Raw genomic sequence first — 25872 nt, forward strand, 5'->3', positions numbered from 1 at the left:
ATCCACTGTAAGTCACAGGCCTCAGATCAGTCTCAGTTCCTGAACCTTCACACCTCAGATCACCCCAAGTAGTAGAACTTCACACCTTGATTCGCCCTAATTCCTGAACCTTCTTACCTAAGATTACCCCCAATACCTGGACCTTTACACCTCAGATCACCCCAATTCCTTCACCTTCATACCTCCGATCACCCCAATTCCTAGACGTTCACACTTCAGATCACCCCCAATTACTGGACCTTTACACCTCAGCTCACCCCAATTCCTTCACATCTTAGATTACCCCAATTCCTTCACCTTCATACCTCCGATCACCACAATTCCTAGACGTTCACACCTCAGATCACCCCCAAATACTGGACCGTCACATCTCAGATCACCCCCAGCACCTGGACCTTTACACCTCAGCTCACCCCCAATTACTGGACCGTCACATTTCAGATCACCCCCAGTACCTGGACCTTTACATCTTAGATGATCCCAGCTCTGTGAGATCTTTCCGGAAGCGCTGTATCTTATCTGTTCACATGCTGGTTGTCTATAGTTAGGAAATTGACAACTCGTGGGAAGTATTTTTTTTGTCTTTCTGGCCGCGCTTTCCCCAAATCACAGTGATTGACAGCTAGTGAGACTTTTATCTCCAAATTCCTAAACCGTGAGACTCCAGATCAATACGCACCCTATACTCCACAAATTCCTAAACAGTGACTCTCCGGGACAATACGCACCCTATACTCTCCGAGGGGAACAAACCTCTGGTGCCTCCCACAGGTACACAAAAATGGACTCTGTTCTCATTGGTCAAATAAAGCCACGTCCGGAGACGATGAACGTTGGGTCATTCACAGGAGGATGCCATGCTGAGAGTTCCCTCTGTGTTCCGGCACCTCCAGGGCTCATTCTCACACATTTCCTTCTCATAACCTCCAGCGATGGGGATATCCTCGGTCACCCTGTGATGTGAAGCCTGGGTGACCCTTCCAACCATCATGGTGTCCAGGATCCACAAGTTCTCTTCCTACCTTCTCCATGTCCTCCTCATTCTGTATCAAGTGCGCACCAGCCTTCAGGAGACCTTCACAAATGGTGAGTCCTCGTCCTCTGGGGTCGTACATCTGGGTGACATACTGGGGGGGAACTATATAACCTGGGCACAGGGGGGCAGAGATCAGAGGGGCAGAAGACTGCCCTCTGTGAGTAGACAAAGGAAGAGGCCACCATGATCATGTGTCACTAAACCCTAAATATAAATGAGCCGCTGACATCAACACCCCTTGTATGTTGCTTCCCCTATCTTCCTCATTGAGCCAATCCATCGCGGCCCCAAGTCTTCCTATGTTTGGGGGGCTGCGTTGCCTTACAGGGCCCTATGGGGCCACCCTTTCACAGTGGAGGACTACCTCCAGACGTTTATACGCTGACTCAGCCTTAACCCAAGGCCAGGCTAACAGGACAAGATGGCGCAGAAATGGTGGCGGTAGGACACGTAGCCCACAAGTAGGAGAATTAGATGGCATGCATAGTGTTTACTTCCTCACAGGAAGTTCAGGGAAGCGGCAAAGAGGAAGCAGGTTTCTGCAGCTGTAAGAACTTTGAAATGAGTTTGTGGTCACTAAACATTTTTTGGCCAATGCTAAATTGGTAAATAACAATGTAATTTAAAAAATATGGGCTTTAGCACTACCCTAACCAGATCTTGACCTGTTACCAGGGTCGGGGGCAGGAGGGGCAAGTGCCCTGGGTGCAATGGGGACACTGTGCAGATATTGGACACCATACCTGGGTGGGAGGCTCCTCCTGTCTCTGCCATAGTGTTGATGGTGACTGGGATGTTCTCTATCTGAGGAATCTCGATATGTTCATATAAACCAGATACCGTATAGAATGGAAAGTAGATGGGGCAACAAAAATAATTAGGGGAATGGAGGACATCAGCTATGAGGAAAGACTACAAGCACTGAACTTATTCTCTCTGGAGAAGAGACGATTGAGGGGGGATATGATATCAATGTACAAATACTGTACTGGCAACCCGAGCATAAGGAACAAACTATTCAGAGAAAGGGAATACAATAAGACACGTGGCCACTCACTAAAACTAGAGGAAAGGCGGTTTAACCTTAAAATACGTAGGGGGTTCTTCACTGTCAGAGCAGTAAGGATGTGGAATTCTCTTCTACAAGCAGTCGTATCAGCAGGGAGCATCAATAGTTTGAAAAAACTATTAGATGGGCACCTTAAAGACGACAACATACAGGGGTATACAATGTACAACATACAGGGGGTATACAATGTATAACATACAGGGGTATACAATGTACAACATACAGGGGTATACAATGTACAACATACAGGGGGTATACAATGTACAACATACAGGGGTATACAATGTACAACATACAGCGGTATACAATGTGCAACATACAGGAGTATACAATGTACAACATACAGGGGTATTCAATGTACAACATACAGGAGTATACAATGTACAACATACAGGGGTATACAATGTACAACATACAGGGGGTATACAATGTACAACATACAGGGGGTATACAATGTACAACATACAGGGGGTATACAATGTACAACATACAGGGGTATACAATGTACAACATACAGGGGTATACAATGTACAACATACAGGGGGTATACAATGTACAACATACAGGGGGTATACAATGTACAACATGCAGGGGTATACAATGTACAACATACAGGGGTATACAATGTACAACATGCAGGGGTATACAATGTACAACATACAGGGGTATACAATGTACAACACACAGGGGGTATACAATGTACAACATACGGGGGTATACAATGTACAACATACGGGGGTATACAATGTACAACATACAGGGGTATACAATGTACAACATACAGGGGTATACAATGTACAACATACAGGGTTATACAATGTACAACATACAGGGGTATACAATGTACAACATACAGGGGTATACAATGTACAACATATGGGGGTATACAATGTACAACATACAGGGTTATACAATGTACAACATACAGGGATATACAATGTACAACATACAGGGGTATACAATGTACAACATACAGGGGTTATACAATGTACAACATACAGGGGTATACAATGTACAACATACAGGGGTATACAATGTACAACATACAGGGGTATACAATGTACAACATACAGGGGTATACAATGTACAACATACAGGGGTATACAATGTACGGTTAACAGCAAACACGCACACACATCTTAGGTTGAACTGGATGGACTGATGTCTTTTTTCAACCTCACAAACTATGTAACTATGTAACTATGATGACTTTCAGTGAAGGCCGTATTTCTGAGAGCTTCTGGGAGAAATATTTAAAGCTTTTTGGGCTTTAGTGTTTTCAAGACATAAAAACAAATGTTTGGAGAGCCGTTAGATGGACATCTATCACTTAGGCGGAGAAGACAATCATGATTCCTTTATTTATATTGCAGAGACGTTGACATATAATGCCACTACAGATCTAGACTTGTCCTTCCCCACCGGAGAGGATGTCACCACCAACACTACGTCCGATAAAGGAGAAGCCTCACATCCAGGTATGGTATCCCAATGGGGGACGTCTGTATGGTGAACCTGGATATGATAATCCTGATGCCATATGCAGTGGATTATTAGACCAGATTGATCATGAAGAGCCTCATTTATTTTATGACTGAAAGCTGATTGGTCAAATATTTGAATCTTTTTGGGTTTTAGTGCATTGATGTGTAGACAGCGTTAGCATAGATCGGAGTTATCACCGAGGGCCTCATTTCTCTTAAATCTAAGAGCTGCTGGGTAAAATGTTTAAACCTTTTTTTGGTCCATGGAGTTTTCGGGACGAAAAATCTTTGAAGTTCCATTTGTTAGACAGCGATGACTTAGAGAAGATCACAATGATTCCAGTATTTATTAGACATGTGCAATTTTTTTTGGTCATTCAGAGATTCGTATGAATCCAAATCTCCAAATGAGAATGTTGAAATTCGTTTTGTTTATTCGTTTTCTAACGAATTCCAAAATTTCAGAATTATTTGAATTTGGATCGGTCTAAAATGATCGACCGATTCAAATTTTGTGTGAAGAACAAGCTGGTTGTTAAGGAGAAGGCCGGGGAAGCCGGCCACCGCATCCCTAACAATGAATGACTCATCAGCTGTCAGTGGGGTTCCCCGCAACTAAAAAATTCTGAAATAAAAGACAGCTTGAGTCCCCGCCCCCCCTCCCAATCCATACCAGGCCCTTTGGAATCCCCATGCCGAAATGTATAAAAAAATGGCGTGGGACCCCACGCCAAAATCCATTACAGACACTTATCCAAGCAGGAAAGGGGGGGGCAGGTGATCGCCCTCAAAAATGTTCTCACTTTTGAACGTGCCTTTGTTATCATCATGTTTAGCTATGGGGAGCACTATGTGTGCTGCTCTCATCATGTTTGGCTACGGAGAGCACTATGTGTGCTGCTCTCATCATGTTTGGCTATGGGGAGCACTATGTGTGCTGCTTTAATCATGTTTGGCTACGGGGAGCACTATGTGTGCTGCTCTCATCATGTTTGGCTACGGGGAGCACTATGTGTGCTGCTCTCATCATGTTTGGCTACGGAGAGCACTATGTGTGCTGCTCTCATCATGTTTGGCTTTGAGGAGCACTATGTGTGCTGCTCTCATCATGTTTGGCTACAGGGAGCACTATGTGTGCTGCTCTCATCATGTTTGGCTACGGGGAGCACTATGTGTGCTGCTCTCATCATGTTTGGCTACGGGGAGCACTATGTGTGCTGCTCTCATCATGTTTGGCTACGGAGAGCACTATGTGTGCTGCTCTCATCATGTTTGGCTACGGAGAGCACTATGTGTGCTGCTCTCATCATGTTTGGCTACAGGGAGCACTATGTGTGCTGCTCTCATCATGTTTGGCTACGGAGAGCACTATGTGTGCTGCTCTCATCATGTTTGGCTTCAGGGAGCACTATGTGTGCTGCTCTCATCATGTTTGGCTACGGAGAGCACTATGTGTGCTGCTCTCATCATGTTTGGCTACGGAGAGCACTATGAGTGCTGCTCTCATCATGTTTGCTACGGGGAGCACTATGTGTGCTGCTCTCATCATGTTTGGCTACTGGGAGCACTATGTGTTCTGCTCTCATCATGTTTGGCTACGGGGAGCACTATGTGTTCTGCTCTCATCATGTTTGGCTACAGGGAGCACTATGTGTGCTGCTCTCATTATGTTTGGCTACGGGGAGCACTATGTCTACTGCTCTCATCATGTTTGGCTACAGGGAGCACTATGTGTGCTGCTCTCATCATGTTTGGCTACGGGGAGCACTATGTGTGCTGCTCTCATCATGTTTGGCTACGGGGAGCACTATGTGTGCTGCTCTCATCATGTTTGGCTATGGGGAGCACTATGTGTGCTGCTCTCATCATGTTTGGCTACGGGGAGCACTATGTGTGCTGCTCTCATCATGTTTGGCTACGGGGAGCACTATGTGTGCTGCTCTCATCATGTTTGGCTATGGAGAGCACTATGTGTGCTGCTCTCATCATGTTTGGCTACAGGGAGCAATATGTGTGCTGCTCTCATCATGTTTGGCTACAGGGAGCACTATGTGTGCTGCTCTTATCATGTTTGGCTACGGGAAGCACTATGTGTGCTGCTCTCATCATGTTTGGCTACGGGATGCACTATGTGTGCTGCTCTCATTATGTTTGGCTACGGGGAGCACTATGTGTGCTGCTCTCATCATGTTTGGCTGCGGGATGCACTATGTGTGCTGCTCTCATTATGTTTGGCTACGGAATGCACTATGTGTACTGCTCTCATCATGTTTGGCTATGGGGTGCACTATGTGTGCTGCTCTCATTATGTTTGGCTACGGGGAGCACTATGTGTGCTGCTCTCATCATGTTTGGCTACAGGGAGCACTATGTGTGCTTCTCTCATCGTGTTTGGCTATGGGATGCACTATATGTGCTGCTCTCATTATGTTTGGCTACGGGGAGCACTATGTGTGCTGCTCTCATCATGTTTGGCTACGGGGAGCACTATGTGTGCTGCTCTCATCATGTTTGGCTACGGAGAGCACTATGTGTGCTGCTCTCAACATGTTTGGCTACGGGGAGCACTATGTGTGCTGCTCTTATCATGTTTGGCTACGGGATGCACTATGTGTGCTGCTCTCATTATGTTTGGCTACGGGATGCACTATGTGTACTGCTCTCATCATGTTTGGCTACGGGGAGCACTATGTGTGCTGCTCTCTTTATGTTTAGCTACGGGAGCACTATGTGTGCTGCTCTCATCATGTTTGGCTACGGGGAGCACTATGTGTGCTGCTCTCATCATGTTTGGCTACAGGGAGCACTATGTGTACTGCTCTCATCATGTTTTGGCTATGGGGTGCACTATGTGTGCTGCTCTCATTATGTTTGGCTACGGGGAGCACTATGTGTGCTGCTCTCATCATGTTTGGCTACGGGGAGCACTATGTGTGCTTCTCTCATTGTGTTTGGCTACGGGATGCACTATATGTGCTGCTCTCATTATGTTTGGCTACGGGGAGCACTATGTGTGCTGCTCTCATCATGTTTGGCTACGGGGAGCACTATGTGTGCTGCTCTCATCATGTTTGGCTACGGAGAGCACTATGTGTGCTGCTCTTATCATGTTTGGCTACGGGGAGCACTATGTGTGCTGCTCTCATTATGTTTGGCTACGGGGAGCACTATGTGTGCTGCTCTTTTTATGTTTAGCTACGGGGAGCACTATGTGTGCTGCTCTCATCATGTTTGGCTACGGGGAGCACTATGTGTGCTGCTACTGAACCCTTAATTCTCTATGGAGCTCCTTTTATTGCTTGCTAAGGGTGGCTTGGAGGGGGTCCCAGGGCTTGCATTGGAGGTTTTTGTTTTTTTAGGCCAAATATTGCCTAAACCAACTGGGTGAACCTAAAGACTAATTTCGATAAAGTTTCAACAAAGATGAAAATCCCAATTTTGTAGCTAAATTATTTTCCCCCGAAGTGTCTCCCTTCATCTCTACTCATTATCTAAATTTTTTGTCATAATACAGAAATGGGCTCATTGTACCCCACTGGAGGGGGGATCACAGTCACCCCCAGCACTACGCCAGGGACAGGAGGAGCCTCCCACCCAGGTATGGCATCTGATGCACGTTCGCTCCATGAGGAACCTTTATGTGGAGAATCTGAATATTCTCATATGAACTGGATACTATATAGAGAAGAATATAGATCGGAGTTATCACCGAGGGCCTCATTTCTCTTAATGCTAAGAGCTGCTGGGTGAAATGTTTGAACCTTTTTTGGTCCATGGGATTTTTGGGGCTCAAAGATTCTTTGAAGAGACACTAATTGGACAGCTATGACTTCAGCTGAGAAGACAATAATGATTGCAGTAATTATATTACAGAGCCATCTATGTATAATGCCAGTGCAGACCCAGGCTTGTCCTTTCCCACCAGAGATGAGATTCCCGGCACCAGCAACACTACGGTAGAGACAGGAGGATCCTCCCAACCAGGTATGGCTAAGAGTTGCTGGCTTCAATATTTTACATTTTTATGGTTTCAGTAGCATCCATGGAGTTTTCAGGAAGAGCCACTAGTTGGACGGCTATGAATTATGCAGAGTAGACGGTAATATTTCCAGTATTTCTATTATAGATCGATCGATGTACAATGCCAGTGCAGGCCCAGACCTTTCCTTCTCCACTGAACAGAAGAACTCTGTCACCACCAACCCTACAACAGAGACAGGAGGAGTCTCCCACCCAGGTATGGCATCTGATATCCGCACAGTGGTGTCCGTATGGGGGAACCTTCTATGTGGAGCTGGATATGCTCATATAAACCTGATACTATTTAAAGTAGAATGTAGATCAGAGTAATCATTGAGGGCCTAATTTCTCCTAAAACGAAGAACTGCTGCGTGAAATGCTTAGGACTTTTTTGGTCCATGGAGCCTATGGGACAAATGGATTCTTTGAAAAACCTGTAGGGGGGCTTTGGGGGGGGGGTCTTGATTGACCTTTCTTCCATGCTTCCCGGTAACTCGTTGGGTGCCAAGTTCTGGGTCACATAAGAGGACTACCCCACTGAGGTAGGTTCTTTGGACTACGCCAGGTGGTGTCCAGAGTCACTCATGCTAGTACAGGGGTAACACCTCGTCTGAAGGTGTGCTCACCAATGCCTGGGACCAGGCGGGGGCCACGGTCATATGAAGAATCAAACATTGGGGCAGTCCCCCAACTCAGAGTTGAGCCACTTGTGTGCAGTGTTGTATGTGGAGTCCCTCCAGGAGATGTTGTCCCTTGTCCTACACAATTGTACAGGTGTATGTGTTGCATTAGGAGGGATAAGCAGAGCCTATGCCCACTCCTCCAATCAGCTTACCTCTGTTACCCTACTCCCAGTAACAGAATGGGGTTCCGCTGAGCACCTAGCATGGACCTCATGCATGCTCTCAGTTAACTCTTGCCTTGCGTACCTATTGACTAAGCGCTAGATCTCTGTAACGCTGTTACGCTCCCAGACACCGGCGGAGACAGACAGCTAGGGAGCAGTTGGAACAACGAACCCCCTCGCTACTGGAGGACACGTCACCTAAGCAGGTACCACGCCAACGACTAGTTGCTGTTTCCTCCTGTGGTTGCCCATAGCAACTTCCTTCTCTTCTTAGACTCACAGGCTAACCTTGTGCTGCAGTGATTTTCACAGACCTCCAATATGCTGTTTCATTCCTGGTTTTCTTGGAGAGATGCCAAGACCCCACATGCACCCTTGAGTAACTTCAGACCAGGCAGCTTTGAGCAGTTGAAACAACTTTACTGAACTTTCGGCAGAACATGTATAACAGGCAGTAACGTCTTTTCCCTAACTGGATCTAACTGTGCCTGCCTCAGGTTACCTGCACAGGTGAAGTTTCTTAGAGGAAAGTCCAAGCTTGGTGGTGCTCTAACAGAGAAGTCCATGTTCCAGGTTTCTTCTGATGAACTGGAATTCCATAGCAGACCAAAGGTCCCAGTATCAGGGATCCACTGGCATGCGGTTTGGTGCCGCAAACCGGCGAATGCCTATGCGCATGCGCGTACGAAGAGGCGCCTTGAATAGCTAGAGGCTACCTTACAATAGCTCAAGGCTACCTTGGAATAGTCAGAGGCTACCTTGGAATAGTCAGAGGCTACCTAGGAATAGTCAGAGGCTACCTCGGAATAGTTCGAGGCTACCTTAAAATAGTTTGAGGCTACTAAATTGGAGCCAAAACGGCCTATTTAAACACAGCAGTCACTCCAGGTAATTGCTGTGTTATCTTCAGCTCTTCCTTGTGTTCCTGTGTACCTGTTGTTGCTGATTATTTGACCCGGCTTCCTCTTGACCTTGCTACTTGCTGCCCGCCCTGACCTTTGGCTCGTCTGACTACTCTTTTGGTTATCCCTTGTCTGCTTCTCCGCTTCTGGACCGGAACCTGCACTCTGCCTGGCTGGGTGATCCTGGGGACCGCGACCTGGTGCTAGCTTGCAGCGTAGTCCATCCCCACCACTAGGGGCTCTGGTGAAAACCAGCTAACACTTAGATTCCGCATCTCAGGTGAACCTGTGTCCTTATCAGAGTACTTACCTTAGTGTCCATCCAGCATCCAGCTCTGCTATCGCAGCCTTTCCTCAGGTGAGAGTTCTCTCTATTAGTCAGGCTCCACCTGCCATCCTGACAACCAGCAAGTCTTTAGCGTAGGTTCTCCATGCTTTTTCCCAGTGTTTTGAACCTCTTCCTTTTTATAGTTCAGGGGAGGGAGGCTGGACCCCAGCAAAAGTTGAGGACCACCACCCAGTTATGGGATCCCAAGTCTCTATAGTGGCTCCAGGGTGGAAACTTCTGTGTGGAGAACCTGGAATCTCTATGAATCCAATAAAATACATAGAGGAGTTTGGATCAGAACTTTCATCGAGGGCCTCATTTCTCTTAAAGCTTAGAGCTGATGGGTGAAATATTTAAACTTTGTTGGGTTTAGCAGTATTTTAGTAGATATTGAAAGGAACAAGGAATATTGTGACCATTGTCTATTTCTTGACCACATATTGAAATGCTTTTTTCTGCATATTGTCAAGATTGCCCATTTGTTGCCCATGTATTGTAATAATAATGACCATATAACTGTAATTGAATCCACTGTGTGGGCTTATCACTATTGGAATATGTCTCTGTTATCCCTGTGTTCGGCTGAGGAGCACTATGTGTGCTGCTCTCATCATCTTTGGCTACGGGGAGCACTATGTGTGCTGCTCTCATAATGTGTGGCTTTGAGGAGCACTATGTGTGTTGCTACTGAACCCTTATTTCTTCATGGAACACCTTTTACTGTTTGCTAAGGGTAGCTTGGAGGGAGTCTCAGGGCTTTCATTCAACGTTTTTGTTTTTTCTTTGTTTTTTAAGGCCAATGTTGCCTAAACCGGCTGGGTGAACCTAAAGACTAATTTCGATGAAGTTTCAGTAAAGATAAAAATTCCAGTTTTGCTGCTAAAATATTTTCCCCCGAAATGTCTCCCTTCATCCCTACTCCTGATCATCTCAATTTTTTGTCTTATAGAAATGGGCTCAATGTACACCACCGGAGGGGGGATCACAGTCACCACCAGCACTACGCCAGGGACAGGAGGAGCCTCCCACCCAGGTATGGCATCTGATGCACGTTTGCTCCATGAGGAACCTTTATGTGGAGAACCTGAATATTATCATACGGATACTTTATAGAGAAGAATGTAGATCAGAGTTATCATTGAGGGCCTCCTTTTTCTTAAAGCTAAGTGCTGCTGGGTGATATTTTCAAACTTTTTTTGGTCCATGAAGTTTTCAAAGCCCAAAGAATATTTGGAGAACCTCTAGTTTGAAAGCTATGACTTAGGCCGAGAAGACAATAATAGTTTCAGTATTTATATTGCAGAGCCATCGGTGTACAATGCCAGTGCAGTCCCAGACTTGTCCTTCCCCCCCAGAGATGAGATTCCTGGCATCAGCAATGCTACACCAGAGACAGGAGGGACCTCCTACCCAGGTATGACATCTGATTTCCACATGGTGCCTCCACGAGGGAACTTCTATATGAAGAATCTGGATAAGCTCTTATGAACCTGATTGTAATGATGTTGTGCCCGGAGTACCCTAAAAGCTGTCGCGAGCAACCATCCTTGTCCCCACGGGCAGCCATCTTGTTCAGTGACACAGGCAGCATTCCAGTTTAAGCTATAGCAGCAGATGTGTACTCAGCAGAGATATTTCCTTCCCCCCTCTCTCTCACTCAAAAGAGTGCCTTATCTCCAAACACATCCTGGCTGGCAGGTTGTAAAGTCTTATCTGCCCTTCTAGCAGGATTTGGGTCTCCGAGGACAGCATGGGGTCTGAGCAGATGTCCAGTGAAGTTGCCTTGTAAATTCCCCAAGCCAAATTGTTAATTTACATCTCACGATCCATGCTCAAATCATACCTTTTTAGCTGAACATAACACATTGCCAAAAAGTAGATATTTGGATGCCCCATAAAATACCGATCGAATTAAGATCCAACATGAACACCTTCATGCCTAGGAAAGACAAGCTAGCGATCAGATGCCTTACATGTCAGAGGTTATTCCGAGATAACCCATGTTTAGTGTCTGTGGAAAGCCAATTCAAAACCGGACCATAAAATATCAGTTTCAAGCATGTAACCATTACATATTTCAAGATATGAGTGCTTTTAATATTCTGTCAAACCGGGAGGTCCCTTAGCAGTTTATGGCCCCAGAGCCTATTGGCCAAGTACTTCTGGTGACACCCCCTGGGGGGTCAGAGAAAAAGGACAGGAACTGATAAAGAGTCAGTTCTCATCCTACCATCCAAGCCATAACATCGCTCAAGGGGAACCAATCATACCTGTTCAGCTTCTGAAATGAAGGTAATACCAGGACAGTTTTAATGCAAGTATTTTCATTCTTTATATTCATATTTCTAAATTGCTGTATTGTGTCTCTATTTCTTTGTAACCCATATTTCTGTAAATATTTTTATTTGCACCAATTTTAACCGATCTTATAGTTAAACCTTATTTTGAAAAGTGTTAACCTTGTCTCTAAGCTCTTAAACGCAAACTGACCCAAAAGAACCTGCCTCCTGAAAGAGCGCTACTGTTTAGGCTAACCTATCTGAAACATTCTTGTCTGAGGTGACAGTGTGTGTTACAGACGGTTATTCTAAAGTCATAATTGATATTTGTAAAATCACGAGCATCCTCTAGGCTCATTATAACGTAGAGGTGGTGGCAGAGAAAGGGTTAATCGTTTAATTAGCCCAGTGACAATCGCTCTCAGTCTGCTTGCATCTAGATTGTGGTCCCGCAAGCTGGACAATCTGTGTACCGGGTGCAAATGAGAGTGGCATTGTTACGCAAGTGACGGCAGGGTGTGAGATTGCTTGGTCTTTGGTCACGAGGTGGATGAGAAGGCCAGGGGTCTGATACCCGCCACCGTCACACTGATACTAGATAACATAGGATTTAGATCAGAATGAGCATTAAGGGTCTTGTTTATCTTACAACTAAAAACTGCTCCATTCAATATTTTTACTTTTTATGGTTTCAGTAGCTTCCATGGAGTTTTAAGGAAACAAAAAGTATTTGGAGAGCCGCTAATTGGACAACTATGAGTTATGCAGAGAAGACAGCAATAATTCCAGTATTTCTATTACAGATCCATTGATGTACAATGCCAGTGCAGGCCCAGACCTTTCCTTCTCCGCTGAAGAGAAGAACTCTGTCACCACCAACCCTACAACAGAGCCAGGAGGAGTCTCCTACCCGGGTATGGCATCTAACATCCACACAGTGTCCCTATGGGGGGAATTTCTATGTGGAGAATCTGAATTTGCTCGTATGAACCTGATACTATATACAGCGGACTGTAGATCAGCGTAATCATTGAGGACCTCAATTCTCCGAAACCTGGGAGCTGCTGGGTGAAATGTTTAAACCTTTTTAAGTTCATTGAGCTTTTGGGGTTCAAAGATTCTTTGGAAAGTTTCTAGTTGGACAGCTGTGACTTAGACTGAGAAGACAATAATGATTGCAGTATTTATATTACAGAGCCATCGGTGTACAATGCTAGCGCAGGCCCAGACTTGGCCCTCCCCACCGGAGAGGTGATCACTGTCACCACCTACCTTACGGCAGTTGTGGACCCCCACCCAGGTATGGCATCCCAAGTCTCTATAATGGCTCCATGGTGGAAATTTCTGTGTGGAGAACATGGATCTTCTCAAATTAACCCAATAATATATAGAGAGGATTGTAGATCAGAACTTTCATTGAGGACCTCATTTCTCTAACAATAACATGGAGCTGATGAAATATTTAAACTTTTTGTGTGAAATGGTAATTTAGTAGATATTAAAAGGAGCGTTGGCATAGCGTGACCATTGTCTGCTTGTTTCCACATATTGCTTCTTTTCCCTGCATATTGTAACGATTGCCCATTTGTTCCCCGTGTATTGTAATAATAATGACCATATTATTGTAATTTAATCCCTAGTGGACCTCTCACTTTTGAATATGCCTTTGTTATCAATGGTCTTCAGGTTCACCCATTTGGTTTAGGCAACATTTGCCTTAAAACAAAAACAAAAAAAAACCCTCCAATGCAACCCCCTAGATTCCCTCCAAGCCACCCTTAGCAAGCAGCAAATGGGGCTAATGATAATAAAAAAGGCATGTTCAAAAATGTTCTCTTCTCATTTAAACATGCCTTTGTGATTTCTGTGTTTGGCTATGGGGAGCACTATGTGTGCTGCTGTTATGTTTGGGTACAGGGAGCACTATGTGTGCTGCTGTTATCATGTTTGTCTAAGTAGAGCTTTATGTGTGTTGCTGTTATCATGTTTGCCCAAAGAGATCACTATGTGTGCTTCTCTTATCATGTTTGGCTACGGGATGCACTATGTGTGCTGCTGTAATCATGTTTGGCTACGGGGAGCACTATGTGTGCTGCTCTCATCATGTTTGGCTACGGGGAGCACTATGTGTGCTGTAATCATGTTTGGCTATGGGGAGCACTATGTGTGCTGCTCTCATCCTGTTTGGCTACGGGGAGCACTATGTGTGCTGCTCTCATCATGTTTGGCTATGGGGAGCACTATGTGTGCTGCTCTCATCATGTTTGGCTATGGGGAGCACTATGTGTGCTGCTCCCATCATGTTTGGCTACGGGGAGCACTATGTGTGCTGCTACTGAACCCTTAATTCTCCATGGAGCTCCTTTTACTGCTTGCTAAGGTTGGCTTGGAGGAAGTCTCATGACTTACATTGGAGGATTTATTTTTTCTTTTTGCCTAAACCAGCTGGGGAAGCCTAAAGACTCATTTAGATTAAATCACAATTTTGCAGTTAAATTATTTTCCCCTGAAATGTCTCCCTTCCCCCCACTTCTCATTATCTCAATTTTATGTTTATTAGAAAGTGATAACAGCACAGAAGCGGGGCCATTTCCCCCCATCGGAGGCGGGATCACAGCCAACACCAGCCCTATGCCAGGGACAGGAGGAGCCTCCCACCCAGGTATGGCATCTGACATCTGTACATGGGGGACTTCTGTCCGGAGGAACCGAGGTGATACTCATATGGATCTGACAGAGCGCTTCACCCGTGTGTCCTCCATCCTTCTAGGACAGGGGACCCCAAACTTCCTAAACAAAGGGCTAGCTTATTATCCATCCATCTATTTATATCAGACATTAGGGGGCTGGATTGTGGCTAGTAGGAGTAGAAAATGTCCTGGCGTTGATAACATTGCTGCATCATTGGTGTCAGTGGGAGGAATAGTGCCCCATCATTGGTGTCAGCGGGAGGAATAGTGCCCCATCATTGGTGTCAGTGGGAGGAATAGTGCCCCATCATTGGTGTCAGTGGGAAGAATAGTGCCCCATCATTGGTGTCAGTGGGAGGAATAGTGTCCCATCATTGGTGTCAGGGGAGGAATAGTGCCCCATCATTGGTGTCAGTGGGAGGAATAGTGCCCCATTGTTGGTGTCAGTGGGAGGAATAGTGCCCCATCATTGGTGTCAGTGGGAGGAATAGTGCCCCATTGTTGGTGTCAGTGGGAGGAATAATGCTCCATCATTGGTGTCAGTGGGAGGAATAGTGCCCCATCATTGGTGTCAGTGGAAGGAATAGTGCCCCATCATTGGTGTTTGTGGGAGGAATAGTGCCCAATCATTGGTGTCAGTGGGAGGAATAGGGCCCCATCATTGGTGTCAGTGGGAGGAATAGTGTCCCATCATTGGTGTCAGTGGGAGGAATAGTATCTCTTCATTGGTGTCAGTGGGAGGAATAGTATCTCATCATTGGTGTCAGTGGGAGGAATAGTGCCCCATCATTGGTGTCAGTGGGAGGAATAGTATCTCATCATTGGTGTCAGTGGGAGGAATAGAGCCCCATCATTGGTGTCAGTGGGAGGAATAGTGCCCCATCATTGGTGTCAGTGGGAGGAATAGTGCCCCATTGTTGGTGTCAGTGGGAGGAATAGTGCCCCATCATTGGTGTCAGTGGGAGGAATAGTGCCCCATCATTGGTGTCAGTGGGAGGAATAGTGCCCCATTGTTGGTGTCAGTAAAGGAATCGTGTCCTATTGTTTGAGTCAGTGGGAGGAATAGAGCGTATCAGTAAATAGATATCTAACATGTCTCGCTTTAATCACTTAACCCCCCGCACAAAGGCCGAAAGACAGCTACAGCGTAGGCTTCAAATGCTGGGAGGGTGCCCACGCGCCCCCTGTGCTTGAAACATGGCTGATCACATCAGGTCCTCTACCACATGATCAGCTGCCAGCCAATGAAGTAAACCCTTTCAGTGTGAATAAAGCTGTTAACTGGCTTCTGTTAGAGGGACATCAGTCCCCTAAGTGCCCACCATTGCCATCTGTCAGTGCCCATCAGTGCCTCCTGATCAGTGCCCATCTGTGCCGCCTATCAGTACCACCTCTCTGTCCCACCTACCAGTGCCCATTAGTGCCACCTATCAGTACCCATTAGTGCCACCTATCAGTGCCTCCTGATCAGTGCCCACCAATGCCACCTAACTAGTGCCCACTGGTGCCACCTATCAGTGCCTCATTAATCAGTGCCCACCAATGCCACCTAACTAGTGCCCACTGGTGCCACCTATCAGTGCCACCTATCATTGCCCATCAGTGCCTCCTGATTAGTGCCCACCAATGCCAACAAACAGTGCCCATCTGTGCCACCTATTAGTGCCCATCAGTGGCTCCTGATCCGTGCCCACCAATGCCACCTAACTAGTGCCCACTGATGCCACCTATTAGTGTCCATCAATGCCACCTATCAGTGCCCATCAGTGCCTCCTGATCAGTGCCCACCAATGCCAACTAACAGTGCTCACCAATGCCACCTATTAGTGCCCATCTGTGCCACCTATTAGTGCCCATCATTGCCACCTCTCTGTGCCACCTATCATTGCCCATCAGTGCAGCCTCATCAGTGTCACCCATCAGTTCAGCCTCATCAGTGCTTCCTGATCAGTGTACACCAGTGCCGCCTCATCAGTGCCGCCTCATCAGTGCCCATCAGTGAAGGAGAAAAATTACCTGTTTGTAAAATTTTATATGATTAAATATCACCAAAAGAAAGCGCTTTTAGTGCGAATAAAATGTCATATGGGTGCATGTTACATGACTGAGTAATTGTCATTCAAAGTGTGACAGCACTGAAAGCTGAAAATTGGCCTGGGCAGGAAGGGGGGAAAGTGCCCGGTAAGCAAGTGGTTAAAATTGCGCATGTTCGTGGAATGGAGCCATACTACGATATTTAAAAATCTCCATAGGTGACGCTTTAAAAATGTCTACAGGTTACCAGTTTAGAGTTACAGGGGAGATCTAGGGATAGAATTATTGCTCTCATTCTAACGATCACAGCGATATCTCACATGCGTGGCCGTTTACGTATGAGGGCGCGACCTACGTATGCGTTCGCTTCTGTGTGCGAGCACGGAGGGATGGGTGCTTTGCTTTTTTTTCTTTTCTTATTTATTTTATTTTTTATTTTTCCTCTGTTCCTTTAATATTTTTTTTCTTATTTATTTTATTTTTTATTTTTGCACTGTCCCTTTCATTTTTTTTTTATATTTTATTTTTGCACTGTCCCTTTCATTTTTTTTTTATTTATTTTATTTTTTATTTTTGCACTGTCCCTTTCATTTTTTTTTTATATTTTATTTTTGCACTGTCCCTTTCATTTTTTTTTATATTTTATTTTTGCTCTGTTCCTTTAATATTTTTTTTCTTATTTATTTTATTTTTTATTTTTGCACTGTCCCTTTCATTTTTTTTTAATTATTTTATTTTTTATTTTTGCACTGTCCCTTTCATTTTTTTTATATTTTATTTTTGCACTGTCCCTTTCATTTTTTTTTATTTATTTTATTTTTTATTTTTGCACTGTCCCTTTCATTTTTTTTTATATTTTATTTTTGCACTGTCCCTTTCATTTTTTTTATATTTTATTTTTGCACTGTCCCTTTCATATTTTTTTTTTTTTTTTTTTATTTTTTTTTTGCACTGTCCCTTTCATTTTTTTTTTTTTTTTTTGATTACTTTTATTTCTATTACAAGGAGTGTAAACATCCCCTGTGATAGAAATAAGGGATGACAGGTACTCCTTATGGAGACATCTGGAGTCTATAAGACCTTAAATCTCTCCTCTACCTTTAAAAGTAAAAGATCAAAAAAAAAAAATTAGATCTTTTGGTATAAAAAAATAAATAAAAAATTTACTGTTGCTCTAGACTGGAAGTGACATCATGATGTCACTCTGGTCCTCCAAGATCATAGAGGTGATGAGAGGCAATCTGGTCTCTGTTTACCTCTGTGTCCAGCCGCCGCACTGTCAGATTGTTTCTTGGATGTACCGGTGAAAGCGGTAAGCCCGAGAATCAGTGGTGTCATGCCTTCAGCCTATAAGGAAAAATATCTTTGGACTTGCAATACCAACATTGTCCACAAGATGCCACTCTAGCAAAAGACAACTGATGGACAGTGTTCTATATGGTATTAAACATTTCCTGTTATACCACTGGGAACTCGCTGCACCTCCCACTGCAAGTTCTTTTTACATTCTCCATTGGGACACAACGCATGGGAGTCAGCTAAGCCTGCACCACACGTTTCCGAGGAAATCCTTATCTGAGGCAGCATCGCTGGTGTGCTTAAAGATTGTTAGCTGTATATCCAGTAGACATTTGTTTATGTTCATGTACTTATTATATGTTCATTTATCTGTTTATTTCTAGTTTCACTGCATCTGTGTACATCCTATTCTTATATGACCATCATCTGTTCATTGTAATAAAGATCGAAGTTACAGACAGTCTGGTAATTTTAGGATTCAAGGTTTAAGCTGTATGTTGAGCTACATACACGCCAGGGGCAAACGTGTAGTGAGAACAGAAGAAGTGGCATGGGGGGAAGGGGATGACCCCTTTTGCTGCTTCTGAAAGCGATCCAGCTGCTAATTAGTCGCTTGGACCGCTTTTATGAGAATGGGAATCACTGGCTTGATAAAACAATAGCCGATAGCTTCATCCACGACCTCGGGGAACCACTTGCAAGCCGCAACGTATAAATATAGCGGGGGGGAAAATAATGAATTGATCCCTGCAGATTGTGTAATTTTGCCCACTTACATAGTAATGGGGGGTGTATAATTTTTATCATAGGTGTATTTTATATGATAGAGACAGAATATCAACCAAAAATACAGAAAAATCACACAATACAAATATTATAAATGGAGTTGCAGTTCAGTGAGTAAAATAAGTATTTGATCCCCTTAGTAGTTGGTGGAGAAACCCTTGTTGGAAGCACAGAGGTCAGACGTTTCCTGTAGTTGGAAGCACAGAGGTCAGACGTTTCTTGTAGATGGAAGCACAGAGGTCAGACGTTTCTTGTAGTTGGAAGCACAGAGGTCAGACGTTTCCTGTAGTTGGAAGCACAGAGGTCAGACGTTTCTTGTAGTTGGAAGCACAGAGGTCAGACGTTTCCTGTAGTTGGAAGCACAGAGGTCAGACGTTTCTTGTAGATGGAAGCACAGAGGTCAGACGTTTCTTGTAGATGGAAGCACAGAGGTCAGACGTTTCTTGTAGTTGGAAGCACAGAGGTCAGACGTTTCTTGTAGATGGGAAGCACAGAGGTCAGACGTTTCTTGTAGATGGAAGCACAGAGGTCAGACGTTTCTTGTAGTTGGAAGCACAGAGGTCAGACGTTTCTTGTAGATGGAAGCACAGAGGTCAGACGTTTCTTGTAGATGGAAGCACAGAGGTCAGACGTCTCTTGTAGTTGGGAGCACAGAGGTCAGACGTTTCTTGTAGTTGGCCCCCAGGTTTGCACACATCTCAGGAGGGATTTTGGTCCTCTCTTCTTTACAGATCTTCTCTAAATCCTTAAGGTTTCTTGGCTGTCACTTGGCAACTCAAAGTTTCAGCTCCCTCCATAAATTTTCTATAGGATGAAGGTCTGGAGACTGACTGGGCCACTCCATGACCTTAATGTGCTTCTTCTTGAGCCACTCCTTTGTTGTCTTGGCGATATGTTTTGGGTCATTGTCATGCTGAAAGACCCATCCATGACCCATCTTCAGTGTTCTGGAGGGAAGAAGGTTCTCACATTGCTGTATATAATGAGGGGGAGGGGGGACACATTGCTGTACAGTATCTGACAAAAGTAAGTACACCCCTCCCATGTTACAACACTGAAGAAATGAGACTTTGTTACAATGTAAAGTAGTGAGTGTACAGCTTGTATAACAGTGTAAATTTGCTGTCCCCTCAAAATAACTCAACACACAGCCATTAATGTCTAAACCGCTGGCAACAAAAGTCAGTACACCCCTAAGTGACAATCTCCAAATTGGGCCCAAAGTGTCAATATTTTGTGTGGCCGCCATTATTTTCCAGCACTGCCTTAACCCTCTTGGGCATGGAGTTCACCAGAGCTTCACAGGTTGTCACCGGAGTCCTCTTCCCCTCCTCCATGATGACATCACAGAGCTGGTGGATGTTAGAGACCTTCCCCTCCTCCACCTTCTGTTTGAGGATCCCCACAGATGCTCAATAGGGTTTAGGTCTGGAGATGCTTGGCCAGTCCATCACCTTTACCCTCAGCTTCTTTAGCAAGGCAGTGGTCATCTTGGAGATGTTTGGGGTCGTTATGTTGGAATACTGCCCTGCCCCCCAGTCTCTGAAGGGAGGGGATCATGCTCTGCTTCAGTATGTCACAGTACATGTTGGCATTCATGGTTCCCTCAATGAACTGTAGCTCCCCAGTGCCGGCAGCACTCATGCAGCCCCAGACCATGACACTCCCACCACCATGCCTGACTGTAGGAAGACACACTTGTCTTTGTACTCCTCACCTGGTTGCCCCCACACACGCCTGACACCATCTGACACCAAATAAGTTTATCTTGGTCTCATCAGAGCACAGGAGATGGTTCCAGTAATCCATGTCCTTAGTCTGCTTGTCTTCAGCAAACTGTTTGCCGGCTTTCTTGTCCATCATCTTTAGAAGAGGCTTCCTTCTGGGATGACAGCCATGCAGACCAATTTGATGCAGTGTGCGGGGTATGGTCTGAGCACTGACAGGCTGACCCCTCCCCCACCCCTTCAACCTCTGCAGCAATGCTGGCAGCACTCATACGTCTATTTCCCAAAGACAACCTCTGGATATGACGCTGAGCACGGCACTCAACTTCATTGGTGGACCATGGTGAGGCCTGTTCTGAGTGGAACCTGTCCTGTTATACCGCTGTATGGTCTTGACCACCGTGCTGCAGCTCAGTTTCAGGGTCTTGGCAATCTTCTTATAGCCTAGGCCATCTTTATGTGGAGCAAAAATTCTTTTTTTAGATCCTCAGAGAGTTCTTTGCCATGAGGTGCCATGTTGAACTTCCAGTGACCAGTATGAGAGAGTGAGAGCGATAACACCAAATGTAACACACCTGCCCCATTCACACCTGAGACCTTGTAACACTAACGAGTCACATGACACCGGGGGAGGGAAAATGGCTAATTGGGCCCAATTTGGAGATTGTCACTTAGGGGTGTACTGACTTTTGTTGCCAGCGGTTTAGACATTAATGGCTGTGTGTTGAGTTATTTTGAGGGGACAGTAAATTTACACTGTTATACAAGCTGTACACTCACTACTTTACATTGTAGCAAAGTGTTATTTCTTCAGTGTTGTCACATGGGAGGGGTGTACTTACTTCTGTCAGATACTGTATATAATGGGGGGTTGGGCACATTGTTGGAAATAATGAGGGGGAGGGGGACACGTTGCTGTATATGAGGGGGGGGGACACGTTGCTGTATATAATGAGGGGGAGGGGGGACACGTTGCTGTATATAATGAGGGGGATGGGGGACACATTGCTGTATATAATGAGGGGGAGGGGGGACATATTGCTGTTTATAATGAGGGGGGACACGTTGCTGTATATAATGAGGGGGGGGACACATTGCTGTATATAATGAGGGGAAGGCGGGACATGTTGCTGTATATAATGAGGGGGAGGGGGGACATATTGCTGTATATAATGAGGGGGAGGGGGGACACGTTGCTGTATATAATGAGGGGGGGACATGTTGCTGTATATAATGAGGGGGGGGGACACGTTGCTGTATATAATGAGGGGAAGGCGGGACATGTTGCTGTATATAATGAGGGGGAGGGGGGACACGTTGCTGTATATAATGAGGGGGGGGGGACATGTTGCGGTATATAATGAGGGGGAGGGGGGACACATTGCTGTATATAATGAGGGGGAGGGGGGACACGTTGCTGTATATAATGAGGGGGAGGGGGGACACGTTGCTGTATATAATGAGGGGGAGGGGGGACACATTGCTGTATATAATGAGGGGGGGATATGTTGCTGTATATAATGAGGGGGGGACACGTTGCTGTATATAATGAGGGGGGGACATGTTGCTGTATATAATGAGGTAGGGCATGTTGCTGTATATAATGAGGGGGGCATGTTGCTGTATATAATGAGGGGGGGACACGTTGCTGTATATAATGAGGGGGGGCATGTTGCTGTATATGAGGGGGAGGGGGGACACGTTGCTGTATATGAGGGGGAGGGGGGACACGTTGCTGTAAATAATGAGGGGAAGGCGGGACATGTTGCTGTATATAATGAGGGGGAGGGGGGACACATTGCTGTATATAATGAGGGGGAGGGGGGACACGTTGCTGTATATGAGGGGGAGGGGGGACACGTTGCTCTATATAATGAGGGGGAGGGGGGACACGTTGCTGTATATAATGAGGGGGAGGGGGGACACATTGCTGTATATAATGAGGGGGGGGGACATGTTGCTGTATATAATGAGGGGGAGGGGGGACACATTGCTGTATATAATGAGGGGGAGGGGGGACATGTTGCTGTATATAATGAGGGGGAGGGGGGACACATTGCTGTATATAATGAGGGGGAGGGGGGACATGTTGCTGTATATAATGAGGGGGAGGGGGGACACATTGCTGTATATAATGAGGGGGAGGGGGGACACATTGCTGTATATAATGAGGGGGAGGGGGGACACGTTGCTGTATATGAGGGGGAGGGGGGACACATTGCTGCATATGAGGGGGAGGGGGGACACGTTGCTGTATATAATGAGGGGGAGGGGGGACACGTTGCTGTATATGAGGGGGAGGGGGGACACATTGCTGCATATGAGGGGGAGGGGGGACACGTTGCTGTATATAATGAGGGGGAGGGGGGACACATTGCTGTATATGAGGGGGAGGGGGGACACGTTGCTGTATACGGTATATAGTAAGGATTCCCTCTCTCTGATTGCAGAGTTCCTCTCCTGCCTCCGGGACACAGACTGCCCCCCGCTCAGCTCCTGTACACCGGGCCCCGGGCCCCCCAGCTGTCTCTGTCACCTCGGCCTCTTCTTACACCCGCACCTCGGCTGTGTCACAGGTAATCCTATGAGATTCTTATTACATCTCATCCTTCATTCAGTGACTCTCAGCAATGTCCGTCTATCATCAGGCACAGGAGATTCTTCCTGCTGCTCCGCAGAGATTCCTCCTCTACACATAATGATCCATGGGGCCGATGATGATATACAGGATCTGACAAAAGTAAGTACACCCCTCACAATATTTTATTCTATCTTTTCATGTGACAACACTGAAGAAATGAGACTTTGCTACAATGTAAAGTAGTGAGTGTACAGCTTGTATAACAGTGTAAATTTACTGTCCCCTCAAAATAACTCAACACACAGCCATTAATGTCTAAACTGCTGGCAACAAAAGTCAGTACACCCCTAAGTGACAATGTCCAAATTGGGCCCAATTAGCCATTTTCCCTCCCAGGTGTCATGTGACTCGTTAGTGTTACAAGGTCTCAGGTGTGAATGGGGGGCAGGTGTGTTAAATTTGGTGTTATCGCTCTCACTCTCTCATACTGGTCACTGGAAGTTCAACATGGCACCTCATGGCAAAGAACTCTCTGAGGATCTGGAAAAAAAGAATTGTTGCTCTACATAAAGATGGCCTAGGCTATAAGAAGATTGCCAAGACCCTGAAACTGAGCTGCAGCACGGTGGCCAAGACCATACAGCGGTTTAACTGGACAGGTTCAACTCAGAACAGTCCTCACCATGGTCCACCAAAGAAGTTGAGTGCACCTGCTCAGCTTCATATCCAGAGGTTGTCTTTGGGAAATAGACGTATGAGTGCTGCCAGCATTGCTGCAGAGGTTGAAGGGGTGGGGGAGGGGTCAGCCTGTCAGTGCTCAGACCATACCCCGCACACTGCATCAAATTGGTCTGCATGGCTGTCATCCCAGAAGGAAGCCTCTTCTAAAGATGATGGACAAGAAAGCCTGCAAACAGTTTGCTGAAGACCAGCAGACTAAGGACATGGATTACTGGAACCATCTCCTGTGCTCTGATGAGACCAAGATAAACTTATTTGGTGTCAGATGGTGTCAGGCGTGTGTGGGGGCAACCAGGTGAGGAGTACAAAGACAAGTGTGTCTTCCTACAGTCAGGCATGGTGGTGGGAGTGTCATGGTCTGGGGCTGCATGAGTGCTGCCGGCACTGGGGAGATACAGATCATTGAGGGAACCATGAATGCCAACATGTACTGTGACATACTGAAGCAGAGCATGATCCCCTCCCTTCAGAGACTGGGGGGCAGGGCAGTATTCCAACATAACGACCCCAAACACCTCCAAGACGACCACTGCCTTGCTAAAGAAGCTGAGGGTAAAGGTGATGGACTGGCCAAGCGTCTCCAGACCTAAACCCTATTGAGCATCTGTGGGGGATCCTCAAACGGAAGGTGGAGGAGGGGAAGGTCTCTAACATCCACCAGCTCTGTGATGTCATCATGGAGGAGGGGAAGAGGACTCCAGTGACAACCTGTGAAGCTCTGGTGAACTCCATGCCCAAGAGGGTTAAGGCAGTGCGGGAAAATAATGGCGGCCACACAAAATATTGACACTTTGGGCCCAATTTAGACATTGTCACTTAGGGGTGTACTGACTTTTGTTGCCAGCGGTTTAGACATTAATGGCTGTGTGTTGAGTTATTTTGAGGGGACAGTAAATTTACACTGTTATACAAGCTGTACACTCACTACTTTACATTGTAGCAAAGTCTCATTTCTTCAGTGTTGTCACATGAAAAGATAGAATAAAATATGAGGGGTGTACTTACTTTTGTCAGATACTGTAAATTCTGAGGAGCACAGACTGAGAAATGTATTTTATAATAGGACCCCCTTGAGCCCGCCCCTGAGTTCTGTTCATTGGCTCTGGGGCGGAGCCTCTGATGGACAAGCTGACAAAGCTGCTTTTTGTGAGGCGGAGTCTTGGGGTCTATTTATAGGACCTTCGCTGGACGAAAGCCACACCCACCTTCCTGCAGGCTGGATGAAAGTTCCTCTAAATCCTCGGCTCCATCTAGTGGCCAGAATACAGAATACTCTGCTTGGTGCGTCTCAGATATCTATACCATATTCTGCCCACTAGATGGAGCCGAGGATCTATTACAGAGAATACAAGGAATGTTCATGCAGCCGACTCCTCCCCCTGCACTGAAACGCCTTCCTCTGATTTCACCGCACACTGCGAGCTTCTCATCATGTGCATTAGAAGCTGCAGCAACCCAGATAAAGCCCTGCCCCCATTTCCTAGCTGGAGGACATTCAGCATCATCTAGCCCTTTCCTCCTCAGCCTGACTGTCCCTGGCTCCGCCCCCTCCATTCATTGGATTTTTAGTTTTTTCAATTATGGAGGCTCAGCATGCTCCTCCCATAAATTGTAACATTTCTCTGTGTTTCCTGAAAGCCAGAACATTCCCAGCCCGACTCGCCCTCTCCGCCCTGCACTCCACACACCGGCCAATCCGAGGAGACAGCCAACCAGAGGCACCGATGTCCCAGGAGGTGATCAATCTGGTGAGTGTCAATATCCCCTCCCCCACATTCACACCCGTGTCTGAACCAGGGGAGCTTACACTCTAATGTCCCCTCCCCCCACAGTCACATCAGTCTCTGTACCAGAGGAGCTTACACTCTAATGTCCCCTCCCCCACAGTCACATCACTCTCTGTACCAGAGGAGCTTACACTCTAATGTCCCCTCCCCACAGTCACATCAGTCTCAGTACCAGAGGAGCTTACACTCTAATGTCCCCCCCCCCCACAGTCACATCAGTCTCTGTACCAGAGGAGCTTACACTCTAATGTCCCCTCCCCCA

The 25872-nt window shown here is 46.0% G+C and overlaps 1 protein-coding gene across 1 annotated transcript in view; it reads left to right on the forward strand.

Annotated features, from left to right (window-relative positions):
- Nucleotides 1-770: 770 nt before the first annotated feature.
- Nucleotides 771-25872, forward strand: part of LOC309555480 (uncharacterized protein) — a gene marked incomplete at its 3' end in the record, with an annotated part of 50796 nt that continues 25694 nt past the window's right edge. The window contains exons 1-8 of the mRNA XM_082257509.1: nucleotides 771-1086; nucleotides 3479-3583; nucleotides 7463-7573; nucleotides 10636-10719; nucleotides 10990-11100; nucleotides 12769-12879; nucleotides 22952-23077; nucleotides 25462-25571. Of these exons, the coding sequence (XP_082113635.1) occupies nucleotides 990-1086; nucleotides 3479-3583; nucleotides 7463-7573; nucleotides 10636-10719; nucleotides 10990-11100; nucleotides 12769-12879; nucleotides 22952-23077; nucleotides 25462-25571 (855 nt within the window). The 5' untranslated portion in view covers nucleotides 771-989. The remainder of the gene's footprint in view (nucleotides 1087-3478; nucleotides 3584-7462; nucleotides 7574-10635; nucleotides 10720-10989; nucleotides 11101-12768; nucleotides 12880-22951; nucleotides 23078-25461; nucleotides 25572-25872) is intronic.

This window comes from Pelophylax lessonae (assembly GCF_965119305.1).
Source record: "Pelophylax lessonae genome assembly, chromosome: 5".
Lineage (NCBI taxonomy): Eukaryota > Metazoa > Chordata > Amphibia > Anura > Ranidae > Pelophylax > Pelophylax lessonae.